At 31.8% G+C, this 19,610-nt stretch overlaps 1 protein-coding gene and 1 long non-coding RNA gene across 3 annotated transcripts; one reads left to right on the top strand and one right to left on the bottom strand.

Moving 5' to 3' along the window:
• Window positions 1–724: 724 nt before the first annotated feature.
• LOC128385551 (uncharacterized) lies at window positions 725–5,746 on the bottom strand. Of its 2 annotated transcripts, none has more exons than XR_008324801.1 (6): window positions 5,607–5,746; window positions 5,316–5,480; window positions 3,973–4,252; window positions 3,755–3,881; window positions 2,020–3,140; window positions 725–1,876 (listed from the first exon to the last, which is right to left on the bottom strand). It is a non-coding gene; the product is annotated as an uncharacterized LOC128385551 (long non-coding RNA). The 2 variants fall into 2 exon arrangements; XR_008324800.1 differs by having other exon boundaries at window positions 726–1,876; window positions 5,316–5,507; window positions 5,607–5,745.
• Window positions 5,337–7,987, top strand: LOC128385520 (G/T mismatch-specific thymine DNA glycosylase-like). Its single transcript, XM_053344396.1, is given in 5 exon segments — window positions 5,337–6,017; window positions 6,020–6,088; window positions 6,270–6,577; window positions 6,647–7,342; window positions 7,803–7,987. Coding segments are annotated over 4 exon segments (843 nt in total). The 5' UTR covers window positions 5,337–5,680; the 3' UTR covers window positions 6,776–7,342; window positions 7,803–7,987.
• The last annotated feature ends 11,623 nt before the right edge of the window (window positions 7,988–19,610 follow it).

Raw genomic sequence — 19,610 nt, 5'->3', positions numbered from 1 at the left:
AATGAGCGTTACCATTTTATTTATTACTTGTTCTTCTTCAACCATGTCGTCACTTTTTCCAGCGACTGGATTGGGATTTTCTTTTGTTTCGGGATTGTTTACAACTGGAATAACTGTCTCTTCTTCTATTATAATTGGGTTTTTTATGTTTAAAGATTCACCTTCTTTAACCGAAGTTGATGCTGTTGAACTTGCGTAGCTTGCATTTGATTTGCCCTCTCTTGATAAGATAGCAGGTATGCAAATAGTCATTTCCTTCGGTATTGATTGAATCATAACTTTCTCTTCATCAGTGAGATTCAATGTGTCTACACTTTCCTTGGCGTAGGTTACGATGTGACTCATTTTCTGTAAAACTGTTTTCTTTACTGAGATTACACCTTTTTCTTGTTCATTAAACACGATTACGATATTACTAATAAGGTCAAGCAAATCCTTTACTGGAATGGCTGCAATCGAGCTTGTCCAGTCTTTCCTTGTCGGAATCTTAAGATTTATTTTTCTCACAAACTTATCAATATCAAAATTATCCATTTCTAACAAGTCAACAGAAAAGAAAATAAATTGAAAAATTAAAAAATTAAATGTAAGTATTTACTCCCAAAGGGAAATTTTAAATTTTGAACTAAACGTTCTATATTGTTAACGGAAAAAGATGAAGAGCAACGTGGCTCAGTCTTTTTATATATTTTTTGTGTTATTTTTTATTCTTTAACTTTCTTACCTTTTTTTAGGGTATTTCTACGACCTTGTTATTCAATTTTAGAGCACTTAATATAATTAACTATTATTATTTTCACGAAATAAAACAAAAAAATTCAGGGTACACAGGTAAACACGTTTCCCTCTCGATTGTTAAGTAAATTGTCGAGTCGAAACGCCATCTATCGTATTCCAGATAAACTAACCTCGAATTCAATTTTAATGAAATTCAAAGTTAATTGTTATTAGGAAATATTAATTTTCTAATCATTCTAATTATTTAATAACAAGATGATTTTTACTTGAATCTGTTTCTATATTTATAACAATCGCCTTTTATATTGATAAATAATAAAGGTAAAGATGATTAATAATAATGATTAATTTTCCATCTGATTGTTATTACTAATTTTCCCACTTCAATATTTTCAATGTAATTATCTAATTGTTAATGAAACAATCAATACACTTAAGTTCATTCAGATTTTTTGATTTCTTGTTACTTAATATTTTAGAAATTGTCAAAAAAAATGGTGAGAAATATAAATTTTCTGTTAAAACAAGAAGCTTAATGATGGAAATGATTAATTGTTGTAATTTCTAAATTGAGTTATCCAAGTTTAAATGTTTAAAGATGAAGAGAAAAGATGCTGATGATGATTAACATGATCAGAAGGCTTCTGGTCTCTTTTTTCCTTCTCGTTGTTGGTTTAAATTGTTGTTCAGTTGGGGTAAACCATCAATGGAACAATTAATTGTGACCTTTAACTATTGAGGTTCCTTTGGGTTGTAAAAATTAAACAGAAGGAAGAAAATGTTAATTAATTGTTGCTAATGGACAGAAACAGAATGAATAAGATTAGATGATGATGATGATGATGAGGATGAGGATGAGGTGGGATGATAATTTGTTTGACGGGTCAACAGCAATTAATTTAAGTACAAAGAGATGATGAAAAATGTTCTGTTGATGTAATCAGGAACATCATCTAAACATATGATCAAGAGTAACCATGAATAGTTGACTAAACGATATTTTCAACAGTCGACAAAAGTTGGAGAGAGATGATAAAAGTTTTACTGGAAAAGAGATCATCATCATTTCCACCATTAATCCTCTGTTCCCAAGTTATCATCTTAATCTTTAAGTGTTATCCCTTGATAAATTGTACTCCTAGAGTTAAGAATTAAAATTATATTTAAAACAAAATTAAGAAAAGGTTAGAGAGAGAGAGAGAGAGAGAGAGAGAGAGAGAGAGATTAATGTTTCTCTCCTTTGAAGTTGATATAAAAAAGAAACAGTTTCTCTATGATTACTGAGGATAATGATGAGGATGGAGATGAAGATGATGGAATCATCTAATTGCGACAAAAATGTAACCAAGTCTTGGAAAAATGCGTTTTATTGGGTTGGTGGAGAGAAAAGCCTAAGATGATTCCCGTTGGAATGTTGATTAACTTTGAATTAAGATGAAGAGTCAATTACTATGTTGTTATGGAAGAAAAATAAGAAGGCCTGAAAAGATGGAAAACTATGAGATGATGAAGCGCGTGAGAGGAAAAATAAGTGAAGATAAAATTAATTAGTATAAAGAAGAATTCATTTACAAGGGAAATATGATTTAACCATCGTCATAATCAACATCATCATCACCAACAATCAGTAACATGAAAAACAAACAATCCTCGCAATAGTTAATGATTCTAATAGTTAACTAACTTTTCACTAGAATATAATTAAACTAATTTTGTTTCTTTATGAACGCAGGCCTAAATTTTTCATTGTCAAATGACTAATGATGTTGTTGTATTAATAATATAACAAAAAAAAAATTAGATGAGATTTTACAATCAACAAGAAAAAAAAACAACCATTAATTTTTTTCTACTACTACTAAACAATGAGATAGTAAATTAACTAAATATAATAGTATGATAATGATGATGAAATAATGATGTTGATTGAGTAAAGAGCTAGTGAGCTGCTTATGATGATGATAAAGATGAAATAATGAGAACGATGAAAGAGAGAGAGAGAGAGAGAGAGAGAGCTTTCTCTTTCCTGATTCTTGTGAAGATGTTCAATAATTGACAAAATTCACATTAATCATTGAGTTTCATTGACACTTTTTTGCTTTCTTTACATCGCTCACAAGGCCTAATTTGGCTCCTGCCGAAGTGGGAAAAAAATAGAGGAGAGCCCCTGTAACCTTCCTCTCTTCCCGGAAGTACAAGGGGAGCATCATACAGTAGTTATCATCTCTCTCTCTCTTCATCTTTCCTTTTACTTTCACAATGTATCAATAATATCAATAGTTTCCGTTGCCTTCAATTTTGTTTATCTGCTTACAAACAATCAGGTCATCACCTTAACTTTTCATTGAGTAGTTGTTGTTGTTGTTTGATGATCTTATTTTCAATTGATTTCCATAATCGCTCTGTAAGAAATGAGTAAGAAAAAGTTATTTAATATCATTGGTATTTTGTTTACGACATTTACGATAATGAGAATAAGTTTAGAAAATTCGGCAAAAACAAATTTCATTTTCCTCTTAATTAGTAAACAAATCGTTGTTAATTTGATTAATGAGAAGAGTAGAGAGTAAAAGAAAACAGAGCAAACCTAAAGTGTTACCGTAATTGTAAACAATTTATGTAACTATTTTTTGTTTTTTTCTCTCTCTCATTGTAATTGTTACATTATCCAACTTGGGAAGTGCACGTTTAGTATATTATCATAACTACCTCTTGATTATTTAATTATCATCATTATCCATGTAATACAGTTTATAATCCCTGTTAATTTATCATTGTTTCATTATAACAAAAATAACGGTTTTCAACATTTTAATCATCATTCTAAAGTATAATAATGGTTGGAATTAAAAGGTGATTAATTTGATTGAGTTATAATGATGAAGATTATTTGATGATGATACTAAATTTGATGAAAGAAAAAATTGAAACAAATTGTTACTATTGACAAAGAAGAAGATCTTGCAAAAGGAATTAGAAAAAAACTTGATAGTAGAAGAGAAAAAAATATTCTCACCATAAATTATTAATAATTCTCATCTAATTATTTAGCGATCAAGTTTCAACTCGAAAGTTACAACTTCTGTTGGTCGATGAGTCCATTCATGGAGCATAAACAGAAAAGTTCCAGAAAGAATATTAATCTGTAAATGAAAGAAGATGAAGAGAATAATATTAATATATTGGAATTTTGTTTACTACTTTTGATGAGAGAAAAAATTTCGAAAATATTACCTTCGAATTACTTTCAATTGATGTACAAATTAATTAGTGTCGAAAAAAGCGAGAAACAATTTGCTCACTCGCTTTAATTGTAAACAAGTTACACAATCATCACTTATCTCTCTCTCTCTCTCATTTTGAAACTGTCACCTTCCAAAACAACGTGTAAGTTGACAAGTACGAAAGGTTATTAATTGAATTTCATGATCAACATGGCGATGAGTTGATTAAACGAAACATGGAAACGATTCTGTTACTCATGAAATAACAAAGAATATTCAAAGAAAATCATCTGAAAGAGAGGAAAAGAAAAGAGATTAATTATTATTCAAAAGAAAATGAAAGTTCCGTTAGGAAATATAATCTTTTGCAATAATAGTACATTCATTGAGAGTAATTAAAAAAAGAGAAATTTATCGTTCATCATCTTAATAAATGGAAATTCTAAAGAATATGATAAAATAGCAGAAAGAATAAAAAAATAGAAAATTTCGAGTTAGAACATTAAAAGTATTCGAATAATTTGCTCGAACAGAGAAACAAAAACACATTAATAACTTTCCACAGGCTGACATTCAAATCTTTCTCTTTCATCATCATCATCATCATCATCTTTTTTATTCTTTCTTTTCCTTTTCAGCATAATCTTTTTCATCTTCCATGATAAATCTGCCTACATACTTTTCCCTTCTGTCTTCATCTTAATCCCTTTTCTACTGTTGTAATTGTCTAAATCTGTGTCTTCTTAATCTCTCCTCTTTCTTGATATGTACCTTTTTGTATCCTTCAACTGTAAATGTTACCGATTAAGGCTTGATTACAACAAAAAATCAGCTGATTGTGCGCTCATAACTGTCAAGAAAAAACAGACAACAAGTTACACAATCAACAATTAAAAGTAATTTTAGAAACTGTTACAAAGGTAATCAATTGTTAGCTAGTTAGAATTAAGAATTTGTATCAAGGTTAAATTATATTAGACTGTCTGGTAGTTTAATCGTTGTTAATTTGTCAACTGAATGTTGATTAATTAAAATAGAATCACAGAGCAAGTGAGTGTGTGAGAGATAAAATATTTGGAAAATTTGGAAAGTCAAAAGTTTGAGTTAAAAGAGAAATGATAACATGTGATGATGGAACCAACAACAAATGACAATATTTGATTTCTATTGATTGATTTGTTTTTCTCTTTCACAATTTCTCATAGGTTCTATGTCTCTACCTCTCTCTCTCACTCACTATTAACTGGATTAAGAAAAGACCCCCTAAAGCTATAGATTACCATCCCACCCTCAAAAACAACAACAACAACGACACATAGAAATAGTAATGGGAAAGATTAAAAATCTACTTACAGTTTGGGTTTACAGTTACTTTTGGTGTTGTTTATTATAAATGAAATTACTTTGGTTTGTTTTCACTCTTGTTTCTTGCTCTTTTGTTTCCTCATCTTCTTGATTATCACCAAAAACCATTTCCATAGATAGTTTTCTTGTTATATTCCATCAGTGTATCAAATCCTTTTTGAGAGAGGGAAAGACAAGAGGCTGATGCTTATTACATTAGTATATTAATATAGTATAAACAGAGATTATATTATATTATCTCTTATTGTATTATGTTAGATAAATACTATTATTATTTACCATAATATATATAAGGCAAGTACTATTGACCTTATAACCTGGTAAATGGTAAAGTATTAGAGAGAAATTTGAAAATGGCTTCATCATCATTTTCCACTGGTGGTAAATCTAAACGATTCAGATTTGATGTTGATGAGAGTATATTATTGGAGAGAAAGTTAGAAGATTCACTAAAACCAGGACTTGATTGCGTTATAATTGGTATTAATCCTGGATTATCATCAGCTTATCATGGTCATCATTATGCTGGTGTTGGTAATCACTTTTGGCCATGTTTATATGCCTCAGGTATAATTGATTGGTCAGCAACATTCAAAGATGATAAAAGACTAGTTGACCATGGTATTGGTTTTACTAATATTGTTGAAAGAACAACTCGTGGCTCATCTGACCTAAGTAAAGAAGAAATTAAAATGGAGCAATACAATTACGTCGTAAATTAATCCAATACAAACCTAAGGTTGCAGTTTTTAATGGAATAGGTAAGAGATTGATAGAGACAAAGGAATGAAAAAGAGAAAAGAAAATCACTTGTTACCAACATTTAGATTAGTCTTGTTTTCTTTTTTCTTTTTTCTTCTTCATTTCAATCATTCGATTGATTGTTGAATTTGAATTGAAAATTAATTTATTCTTACCTAATTTGATTTAATTTAATAATAGGAATTTATGAGATTTTCTCTGGAACCAAAAATTTTCCTCTCGGCCTTCAAAAGGAAACACTGGATGGAACTTTAATTTTCGTCATGCCTTCATCTTCTCCACGATCTTCAGCTTATCCTACACTTCAGTCGAAATTAAAATTCTACGAAAAATTAAAAAAATTACTTAATTCACTTCGAAATAATCAATTTAATCAATTGGATCAATTAGAGTTCATTTTCCCTCCAACAGAAAAAAAGAACAAACAAACAAATAGAATGAAAAATTCTCCAAGAGATGTCGCTAGTTACACCGAACCAAATCTCAAAGTAACAAGTGGAAAAAGAAATTGGATTAAAATTAATTTAATTTCTTTTCTAATTTTTCTATTATTTTAGGTCGAAAATCAATTAACCCTCAACCAATTATCAACTTGTAAAGAAGGTGAAACCAGTGGTACCATTAAAGAAGACAAAGAAGAAGAGGTAACTGTCTGTTCCCGTTATTTTCTTGGATCAAGTGATTGAAACTGTTACCAACATAAAGGAAATCAAGAAAGAAAAACGTTAACCTGGAATTTGAGATGATAATTTATTAATTTTCCATCGTAATCAAATGATTTGGATTTTATGGTGATGTTGGTGGTGGTTTACTAATGATGATGACATTCACAATCAGCAATGTATAAATATATTTATACGCAAAGAAGAGGAAGAAGGAAGGAAAATATAAAGAAAACAAAGAGAGAAAAGAAAGAAAAAAAAAGCCAAACAATCAAGATGATAACCTAACCCCTCTCACCAGCTATTAGAGATGTATTTATATAAATATAACCAGGAGAAGATGAAGAAGAACCAAAAAAAAGGATCCCCGATGTAATTTTAATCTAACAACCTGTTTTTGGAGATTCTTTTATCACAATTTACCTCTACTACTATTACAACCATTAACACTATTGCTACTGGTACTTATTACATTATTATTATTAATATATAATAACAAGTTTACCACCGTCATCCTAACCACTACCAGTCTCTTCATCATCATCATCATTAACATTTTGGTTCAATTCTATTTTAATCCGGTATTCATGAGTAAGATTGAACTTATATCACTCTCACTCTCATTCTAACTCTCTATCACTCTCTCTCTCTCTCTCCGCTCACAATTGAACTCGACTATTGCTATTTTATGCTGATTGGTGTTGTTTTCGTGTTTGTTTTTGATATAATCTCAATTTTCTGGGTACATTTTTGTTTTGTTATTTTCTTTTTTGAAGGCAAAAAAGTGACAAACAAAAATTTAAGTGTTACTGTCCTAGATTCTTAAGGAATTGCCTTTTCTTAACAAGTACCAGGTTTGTACTCTTTGCAGTACACTATTACAACGACAACCTATCAAACAAGGGAAAGGGAGAGTTAGAGAGAGAGAGAGAAATGATGATGAGAATGAGTGAGATATGAGATTATAGATGATGAGGTGCCTCAATTGATTTTCTTCTACTATCTTTTCTCCCTCTCTCTCTCTTTCTCTCTCATTTACACACACAAACAGTGAAGGTTTTTCCTGGCAATCAACCAACATCATCCTGAACACCGAGACTCACAATCGATCAAAGGAATACATCAACCACACACGAAACTGTTTCTCTTCATCATCAACTTCATCAGTTATGTTCACATTCGTCAACAATATCAACGAGAGTGTCTCTCTCTCTCTCTCTCTCTCTCTCTCTCACACACACACACAATAACAACAAAAGACTAAACAAGATATCGAGCAATCAAAAATTTAAAGAAGGATGGAACAAGTAAATCAACCCAATAAGTCAAAGTAACACATACACGTACCAAGATGAAGATAAAAGAGGATGAGAATGATAATAGAGACGAGAAAGAAAATAAAATGAAAGAATCGTTAATGGTGTTAGATGGAAAGATATTATTATCATCATCATTACTACACAACAATCATAATCACAACCACCTAACTACCGCTACAACCACATTACTCTTTACAACTTGGAGCAAAAGTGATTTTTTTCTAAGTGAATGAAAAACAATTTTGACAATGAGATTGGATTAGTAATCATCAATGAAGGTCACCCAATTATCAGGATAAAAATGAAGGTGAAAAGATTAGCAAAATTTAATATATCCGAGGTTAGAAATGTTATTTTTTTTTCCTGAACTATTATTTGTTGTGATTGAACCTTTTTGGTGAACAAAAAAAAACTTTGATTATCTTTGACTCTCTTAAGCAACATACTCTCTCAATAAGCTCTTATTACATGATCATTATTATTATTTATTATCTTTCACTAATACAATTACCTTTTTCTGCTCTTTCACCATTAGAACTCAATAGTTGGGATAACTCATTTACTCCACACACAATCGTTACTTTGGTTTGGATTAAATTTTCGTTTATAATTACTGTTGATGGTCGAGGTCGTTTCGACAATAGATCGCGATAAATTGTTTCATAGATGATTTTTTGCTTCTCTTTAATCAACTAATCATCCCTTACCTGTGGAGGGATAATTAAGATAGATAATAAGACAGAAAAAAAAACCCCAACGAAGTGAAAAAAGAAAGGATTGTTTTTGTTTTATTCGAGGATAGAAAAGTAAACGATTAAGTCGATGATTAAATACGTAAGTGATTGTTTAATAACGTAAACGAGAAAAATGAATTTCGATTGACGTTAGTTGATCAGTCTCTGTTTCCTTTTCCCTTTCTCTGGTTATTATCGTCATTTGGCTGTCAACAACTTAATTGTCGCGCTGATGGAAAATAATAATACCAATTGGAAATATGAAAGAAATTGCTGATGATAAAGACTTTCACTGATCGAAACTGTGTCAACAACGATCTAACATTATCTCTCTTTCTTTTTCTCTTTCTTTATAACAATTGACATTTACAGAAGCAACTGGAGCAAATAGTGATTATGGATAAACGTCATCGATTTAACTGTTAAATCTCACACCCACTCACCAACAATTCAATAATCAGGATGATGATGATGATGATATTCATTTACAGATTAATCAGCTGGTAAGGGAAAATCATATTTCTGTAAATTATCATAGAACGACAATTAACAAACGAAAAGCAGAGAAACACTAAGAAAATGATGATCGTAAAAATGTTGATTCTCTTTTAATTATCTTCCACTAATTATCCTGATCACCATGTTCCAAGTGAAAATGTTATCAACATGAACTCGATAACAAGTACAATACATTAAGTTAAACAAATGAGAACATTTAATTAGTCTATCAATTGATAATTGAACATTAACAATAACATTTAATGTTTATCCTAATTGTGACCGCTTTGATACCTTAACCATCACCACCAGGAGCATAGGAACACAATCAGAGATAAAATTAGTTAATTATTTAATTAGGATATCAAATTAAACAAAACAAATTGTGATAATAGTTTTATTAACTTTGAGGCCTTGAGGTATTTGTGCCTTGACATTTTCACCTGGAAATCAACTAATTCCAGGTTTAGGAACTTTTTTCATAATCTAATCATTTACCGTTAATCATTATGAAATTAAACAAAGAGAGGAAAAGTCAATTGGATAACAATCATGATAATAATTATCATCTTAATCACAATTAAATGTTATTAATATTGTAACAAGTATTGATTGTAAAAGGGGAAAAATCATCATCAGACTTAACCTTCATTGTTTTTTTTTATTCATTTCTTTTTACCTGTTTTCTTGTTTGTTAATTGTTGTTAATTTAATTCATGTGCTCTCATTGTAATTAAGCTGTAATCACAATAATCAACGTCAACATGATTTACAATTAACTTTTTCTTTTAAATATCAACTAATCTTATTTACTCAATCTATCTCATTATACTAAAGGTTTAAATCAAAATCAAATATCAAAAGAAAGTAAAAGTTAAAAGTAAAGTAAACAATTAAATTGTCATGATAATTAAAGTTTTCATTCAATTTAATTTGATTAATGTAAGGGGATTAGCCTTTGTTATTTGTAATTATGAAATCATCCCTCAATAATTAGATCAGCTGATACAATTGAATACCTTAAATAGTCACCAGCTTGAGAAACTCAAGCTAGTGTTCTTAGTGTCTTTAGTGTTCTATTGTTAAGATCAAATTAATTCCCTTTAAAATACTTTAATTAACTACCTCAGATGAACTAACCCTAATCACCCTTTAACCTTTTTCAAATAAGTTACCCTTCAATAAAATTAACCGTCAATTGTGATACCTTTGAAAGTTCTGATAATTTCAGTGTTTAATAAAATTCAATTCACTCGATACGATCTTACTTGTGTCCTTATATTCCCTAACAAATGGTGGAGATGTCTTCGCTATCATAAGTGATTGAATTGATATTAATTGTGGTACCCAATAATCACCAGTTGTTTAAATATTGACGGAGCTACTCCATCAGTATCTGGACTAGTGATTGACACTGTGCTAAGTAAAGGGTTTTCTTTACTTCATTAGAACCATTTGAGATCAGAGTTACTCTATCTCAAATTAGTCACAATCTTAATTTCTGAAGGTCACCTGTGCGAATTAGGAAAATCTTCATCAATAATAAACCTAAAACTAAAACACTCAACAAAAGAAACAGTAGATTGAAGTTACTTCATCGACTGAAAAGCCAAGGAAAAGAATTAAAGAAAATTCTACAAAAGAAAAAAGCGTTTAAAGAAAGAAAAGAAAATGACCGAAATACAAGATAATCTTACGTCATCGCCAATACGACAGCCAATAGATCAAAGATTGATGATTAAGGAACTTAATCGACAACAATTAATGGAGTTGGCAGGTCAATGGGGTATAACAAAGATTAATAGTAAAAATGATGAAATGTTGAAGAAAGAGTTACTTGAAGCTCATGCCGTTCAATACATTTATCAAAATGAAGAGATACCTACGACAATCGATATTACGAGAGATATCAGATTTAAATGGGAAGATGGAATAGAATTAAGAAAGAATGGTGCAAATTTTCTAACCCTTGGTACATTATTGGAAAATGGTATTAGAACAATTGAAGAGTTGGGATCGTATAATTGTGAACATTTAAAAGAGCTTGGAATTAATAGAGCTCAAGCTACATTGTTGGCTAACAAATATTCAACACTATCGAGATTCAACAATTTATCGATTCAACAACCGTTCGAAATGCCGAGACAGCTATCGCTTCCTGCTCAATTGGCTCGTGATAGACTGAATAAAAGAAAATTCCCTCATAAAGAGACAACATTCGCAGAATTCATTGAAAGCGCGGAATATGATCTGAGAATCATTGACCCGACAAGAGAAACGTGGAAAGACCACATAACGGTGTTGCTAGAAGGGGAAATTCGAAATGTGACTGAGTCACTCAATCACACTTCGCCATTCTTAAGATATGAGGAATGGAAAGCGAAGATGTTAAAATCAACAGTAACAGCCTCGAGCGTTACACAAGCGTTATTTACGCTAACACAAAAAAGATACAACAATGGAGAAGATCCGAATGAGTTCATCAAGAGAATTGAAAGCTCGTTAAAAGTAATTTATCCTCAAAGTGATGATAAAATTAAAGCTCTAACCCTATTATTGGCTCTCCCAAGAGAATTACAAAATGAGATTATACCAGAAGTCACCGAATTGGAAACAGAAATGGTAAAAAGAAAAATTTTTGGCTATTGGCAAAAGATAAAAATTTCTTCAAAGTCAAATGAAAAACAAGGAGAGAGAAATGGATACCAAGGTAGAGGTAGACAATCAAATGGCTATCAAAGAGGATCAAATGAATCTTCAAGTCAAGCAAATCAACAAAATAGAAACACAAGAAATAAGTGGTGTTCAAAGTGTAAATCGAACACTCATTATGAAGATAAATGTTGGTACAAAGATGGAAACGATCGGCGAAAGAGTTACTCTTCCACCGATAACAACAGTGTTACAAATCAACCATTAAACAATTCACCACCAACCTCATCACCGTCATCATCACCAAATTCAAGTGCAAGTTCAACAACAAACTCAAATCAACGATTCAATTCAAATCAAAGGGGAAATAATGTTAGTTATTTTGATTGTGAAAATCCAGCTAGTAAGGATGAAGGTCACTTCATCCATACAGCTAAAGTGTTTAATACTACAAATTCTAATAGAGACGATCAAAGACATCCGATGATTGATGTGATAATCGCAAACAATTGTGTGAATACAATAAGAGGTTTAATTGATACAGGAGCATGTACAACATTGATTAATCAAAGTGTTGCAAGCAAATTAGGTTTTCTTGCTTATCCTTATGACTTGAAATTTCAAGCAATCAATTCAGCTCCAGTTCAGTGTAATTCATTCATACCTCTCAGAGTTCATAAAGGAAATGAATCAACTCTATTAGCTGCGTATGTGATTAAAGATCTTTCAAATGATATCATCCTTGGTGAAAATGTGATTAAGTATACCGAGTTAATCATCAAAGCCAAAGGACCACAAAGACCCTATGAATTGAGACAATTTGATTCAGATACTGAATACAAATTAGTCATTGAAAAACCCGAGATTGAAGACATCGAAAGGATGTTAAACAAATGGTATGATGGTAATTATGATTTAAAGAAATTATTTAAAGTTAAACAATCAGAGAATCTGTTAAACGAAAAGCCAAAAATCAATACAGTGAAGTTTGTAAAGAATGAGTATCCACTCGAATTTCCAGCAATGATTTCAGTTGTTGAAGAGTTTAAAGAAATGACAATCGATCTACCTGAAAACATTAACAATATTGAAGCAAAGTTATACCAGCAAATCAACCCAGAATTACCTGAGGAAGATAAAGAAAATTCATCAACTATTGATTGAGGAGAAAGCTTCTTTCTCAACTCATAAATTCGATTTGGGATGTGTTCCAGAAATTACAAAATTTAAAAGCGATATTTGAGATAAAGCGATACCAAAACAAAACCATTTAGATCCAGTGAGAAGATGAAACAAGAAATGAGAAAAATAATCAGTGAGTTCAAAGAGAACGGGATAATCGAGGATTCTGACGTGGGTGGAGGTGCTCCAGCCTTCGTCGTTCCGAAACCTGATGGTTCATGGAGAATGGTTACATCTTATATCGAGATTAATAAGCTCATCAATAAAAGACAATTTCCAGTTCCAAATATCGATGAAGCGATAAATCAATTGAAAGGAAACAAGTTTTTTACAACATTGGATTTAGCTCAAGGCTATTACCAATTGGAAATTCCCGAAGAGGAAAGAGACAAAACCAGTTTCGTAACTGAAGATGGATGTTATCGTTACAAGAGATTACCAATGGGATTGGCGGATGCGCCATCCTATTTCATCGAAGTGATTAGTAAAATTCTTGGAGAATTAAGATATACATGTTGTTTTGGATATTTCGATGATATTGTCGTTTATGGTAAAACAATTGATCAACTATGTGAAAATACAAGAAGAGTAATGGCCGCATTGAGAGTCTATGGATTCAAAAATCGTGTCGAGAAACTACAAGCAGGAGTGACAAAGTTCGTTTGCTTAGGTCACTTAGTTTCAGGGAAAACAGTCCAACCTGATCCAAAGAAAATCGAGAGGATTAAGAAACTTAATCCTCCGACATCACAATCACAAATAAGATCACATCTTGGAATCTTCAATTATTTTTCAAGATTCATCAAAAATTTTGCCGCTATTGCCGCACCATTACAAGAGCTCGTTAAAAACAGATACAAAGGAGTTCCAGTTACCGTTCAAGGAAAATACTTAGAATCATGGTTAAATTTAAAGAAAGCATTGACAGAAAGATGCATGTTAACTCATTTTTACCCTGATAGAGAAACGAAATTATTGGTCGATGCCTCAGCAGTCGCAATTGGAGGTGTACTAACTCAGAAAGATCAGGATGGAATTTGGAATCCAATCTATTTCTTTGGATGCAAATTGAAAAAGTATCAATATTCATATACAACCACAGAAAAAGAATGTGCTGCAGTTGTATATGCTTGTCAAAAATTTGCTCATTTTCTTCGACATAAGAAATTTATTGTCGTTACCGATCATCATGCTCTATGTGAGCTAAAGAAGAAAAGATTCAAAGTCACCAGGATAATGCGTTGGCAATCCGATTTAGCTGAATTCGATTTCGACATCGAATATTTGAAAGGAGAATTACATCCTTCAGATTGTATCTCACGTTCCAATGAATGGGCTCATCGAAAAGAAGGAGAATTAGAAGATAATCATTTCGACCGTTATCTTAATTTAATTAAAGATGGAGATACTCCATCTCAAGAAGAAGAAGAAGAAGAAAGAGAAGAGAAAGAAGATATGGAACTTGAGGAAGAAAAAGAAATAATTAATCAAGAAACAAGATTATACAAGTTAAATCTAATCCGTGAATTCGATCATCTTGATCGTATTCAAGCTCAAAATTTCATTTGTTCATGTAAAACAGCGAGAATTCAAAAAGAAAACCAATCGGAATTAGCAATTCACCAAAACAACGATTCGAGAGTGAAAATGATTAAGGAAGAATTGGAACAAGGAAGACAAAAGAGACAATATGAAGTTCGTGAAGGAATTTTGTATAAGATAAAAGGAGATAAAAGTTATGTTTATTATCTTCCTGATTCATTAATCAACAAAGTTTTCGAACAATATCACAATTCGATAACCGCAGGACATTTTGGATACAAACCAACGATGGCGAAAATAGAATTAGATTTCTGGTTTCCGAACATGAAGGATATCATTCAACAGAAAATCGCAGGATGTGAGAAATGTCAAGAGTACAAATCGAAAACAATCAAGGAAGGTAAAGCAAGAGCAATGAAAGTGCCGGATAAACCGTTCGATAGAATTCAGATCGACATGATTGGACCTTTTCCAGCGTCGAGATCTGGAAATCGATATTGTTTAGTTGCAATTGATGTAACAACACGATATGGAATTGCAAAAGCCTTTAAAGAGGAACAGCGAAAGATGTTGTTTCCTTTCTGAAACATCGCCGATACATTTGGTGATCCAGAGATAATTCAAAGTGATAATGGAACGAATTTTACAAAAAGAAATTCAAGAGTTCGCAGCGGAAAAGGAATACAATTAGTAAATTCAACAGTTTATCACCCGCAGACCAATGGTTTAGTTGAGAGATTAAATGGAATCATCAAAACTAGAATCAGAATGTTCACCGAAAAAGAATCTGCATGGGATGAGAATCTTCAAGCATTAGTATTCAGTTACAATGCATCAATCAAATCAAATTTGGGAAAATCGCCATTCCAACTTCTATTTAATTACGAACCGAGAACCTCGATTCATAATAAATTAGAAATCAGTCCAATGTACAAGGAGAATGAAATCGAAAAGTAAGAAAAGTAAAAGAAAAGATCGAAAAATTGGCAGTGGAGTCAACAGAGGAGAAATAAGACATTAGTTCAACCTAAGTATCAACGTGGAGACTTGGTAAAATTAAACCGATTCCATATACAAGTGGATCAAAAGTTTCGAAGAAAAATTTCATTGGGAAATACATTGTAATCGAGCCAATGGAATCGCAGCAAATTGGTAAACATCTATACAGGTCAAGTGAAAACTTTGAATTATGATAGAATCAAACTCATTGTGTGTAAAGAACCTGAGGTACAAGTTACTCCTCAAAAGACATCCAATCGATAGAGATGAAGCTACTTCATCTCCTCCAGCAAAAAGGAAAATCAAGCGGAGGAAGATAGTGAAAGTGATTTAGAAAGTGAAAAGAAAGTGATAAACACAAATCAAATTACCTGGAAGAAGATGAAGAAACAATTGTTTCTGAGGATGAAGCTACTTCATCATTAGAAAAGGACCAACAGAACAAAGAATCATCATCAGCATCAGAACAGTTCTTCTCACCGAATTCAACTCAGATTGAAAACTATGAACAACAAATTGTGAAGGATCAAATAGCTGAGGATATTGTAATCGATGAAGCAACTTCATCAATTACAAATGAAACAACTGACCAAGTTGAAAGAGAAAATGTAATGGAGCGAAATGAGAATGAATTCGAAGCCATTTCAACAGAAGAAAACACTAATGAACAAATTGGTCAAGAAGTGAAAAGAAAACCAGGAAGACCAAAAGGGTCAAAGAAAATTGTGAATGAAGTGACACATACAATGGTCACAAGAACAAGAAGAAAATGACAAATTAATCGAATTGGTCATTTTAATAATCATCAATTAATTAGATTGAGACACTCAATCTAATTAACTCACTTAATTAATTTTACTAACTCATACATTCAAATTTTAACCTCATCATAATTGTTTGAATCATTCAAACAATTACAATCAATTACAATTTAATTAACCCTTAGTAATTAAAATTTTAATCAATTAAAAACTTAATTACTACGGATAGAGAAACTCTATCCGAACAATTAGTAATCAACAATTAACAAAGAAAATCTAATTGAATTTAGCGTCAAAATTATCACCATGGAAACGATCATGCGCAGAGGAGAAGAGAACAAAATCAAATTCTATTTTCCCTCACATGCTTCAGTTAACATTGTGCTTCCGTATAATTAGTATTCTTTTAATTTATTCTCAAATTAAATCAAATTGATTAAGTCTCTTAATTAATTGAATCTTTTTATGTTAATTAAACAAATCCAGTTATTCTATTAAAGAGGTGGAGACACTCCAACTCTTTTCTTTTACATCAAATTGTGCCTTTAAAACAAAAATTCTTAACATCAAATTACCGCATATTCAAGTGTTTCCGGAAGTCAACCAAAAGCTGATTAGAAAGAGTCTCTCTATCTAATTAAATTTAAAGATAATCGAGATCGGAGAAACTCCATCTCAATCTATTCATCAAATTAAAAGAAAAACCAAGTAAACTCAAAGAAAAAACCATGGACATGAATGAACGAGTTTGGAAAATGGATGAGAACAACATTCACATGTTGGTTGAAGATAAACTATTGAGAACATTTGGAAACAATTGGGGAAAAGTAAACGTTCAATATTTCAAACCGGGTCTTGTATTACATGAACAACCCGATATGACCGCAATTACAACCTTGGTAACGTTGGGGTGCAGATTCTGCAACCACGTTCCAATTCAACCATTCAAATGTACTGAATGTAAATCTTATTATTGTAGAGGTTGTACCATCTTATTGTATTGTCTCAGTCACAAATTGAAAGGCAATTGGACTCCAGATATGGACGATTTAGAGGGTAAACACTTTATGTGTATTAGATGTGAGCCTTCGACCTTGACAAAGATTGGAAATTTGAACAGTGATGAGACAACAATGATGAGTAAACTCATTGTAAAATGTAGATCATACGAGTGCGAAGAGTTTGGACCTTATTACAAAATGTTGACTCATTTAGTCGATTGTAAAAGTGACCATTATAAAGTGATCTCATTGTTGAATTACTTCTTCTTTCTAAAGAAAGAGATGGAAAGAGAAGGAAATGAAATTCAGAAATTGGAATCAGTGAAACATCTATTCGAAAACAAGAAGAGTTTGCTGATGCTTTTGATAATAGATTGATGATTCAAAATGTCGAAGCCTTTATTCCGAAATGTGGTTTTACCGCTGAGAAAAGAATCATCGATCCAGATAATCCAAATAACAACAAGATTATCAAAATTGGATTAGTATCAGAGGAAATGCCATCAACGTCCCGTTGTAGTGATAGAGCTCCTCTATCAGCAACAAACCGAACGGAAGGAGTTGAAGTTTTATATGCTTCAAGTGATCAATTAATTTATTCGGACTTCGATGAAAAGAGTGGATCAAGTCAAGAGAAACAATCAAGTCAAGAAATCATGGAAATTGACGAGACCACCAAAGAAAAAGAAAAAGAAACAAGTTCAGTGAGAAGTGTAATTGTGATTCCACCAACAATAAGTGAAAAAGATGACTTCTCACCATCAGCCGTTGCCGCTCGTATGGCAACAACTGGAAGATTGATTGATTTGGAAGATGGAGCTACTCCATCTTCATCATCATACATCGACTATTCCTTTGTGAATCCTGAAATCAAATTGGAATTAGATCCAAAATTAAGACCAATTAGATCAAAAGAGAAAATTAAAATTTCAGAGGAAGAGATCAGAGCTGATAAAAGTCTTACACCCAAGCAAAGAAAACAAAGAATTAGAAATCGTAGACAACAAGAGAAAAGAACAAAAGAAGGAAAATTGCGTGGACAAGATATTAGAAGAAATGAATTAACAGAAAAGTTTTTGAGAGAAAATTCAAATAAACACAATGTCTTTAACATGAGAGACAACATCCACCGACAACGAATCTTCATGAATTGGAAGAAACTGAATGATGAAGGAGTTAAAGTGTGTTCAATGGACGTGGAAAAGTGTATTGTTAAAACGCTCAAAGGTAACCAAGCATTACCTATTTGGATTTCAATTTTGGACTCTCAAGCAAATATTGTCTACAATTCGCTCGTACGTTATCCAAAAGACTCAATCTTCGACATGAATACAATGTTTCATGGAGTCGAATACAAAGTAACTCAAGGATGTAAACCGTGGGAAGTGATTCGAAAAGAAATAATCAAAATACTTGTTCGATATGATCGTATCATAATGGCATCAGGTCATACTGATTTTGTGTCATTGGGTTTCGACTTACACGACTGGTCGATTATACAACCAAAGATACGAGATGTAAATTGTTATTATAACTGTAAAGATAACGTTGAACAATTATCATTGCGATTTATAACCTTTGCGTTATTTGGAATCGTAATTCAAGAAGGATGTCATTCACCTTTTGTGGATGCTGGTTTTACGTTATTGGCCTACCTAATCGACTATGAAGAGTTCGAAGAAAGTTATAATATGTGTCAAAATGATGTTCAATTCATGAACCCATTACCGAGAATCAAATATCCGATCAATTCACAAATGGCCCGATTGATAGCAAATATCATGGAAATTCTTGGAGATTGGCCGTATCAATTGAGAAAACCGGTAATGAGAGGATGGAGAATGACTCCATCCTTCAATGAAGATCAATTATGCGAGTTCCAAAGTGTTCAACTCAGACCACCTTATTCAGATATACAAATGGAACGATTTTACAAATTCAAAGGAAACATTAATAAACCAATAATTCTAAAAAGAAATTGGAAAGATACTCAATATTTGGGACAAAGGCATCCAAACACGGAAACAAGGAGACATTTGGACCAAGAATAATTAACACCAGAAGGAGTCAATTCCACTTAGTCCATTTTCGAACCCCATATTTCCGTCAAGAAAGGGGCTCTGTAAGGGGATTAGCCTTTGTTATTTGTAATTATGAAATCATCCCTCAAT

Source organism: Panonychus citri, unplaced genomic scaffold (assembly GCF_014898815.1).
Source record: "Panonychus citri isolate SS breed McGregor unplaced genomic scaffold, ASM1489881v1 Contig00001, whole genome shotgun sequence".
Taxonomy (NCBI): domain Eukaryota; kingdom Metazoa; phylum Arthropoda; class Arachnida; order Trombidiformes; family Tetranychidae; genus Panonychus; species Panonychus citri.
Note: the sequence above shows the minus strand (reverse complement) of the source record. Positions and strands in the feature narration are given on the sequence as shown.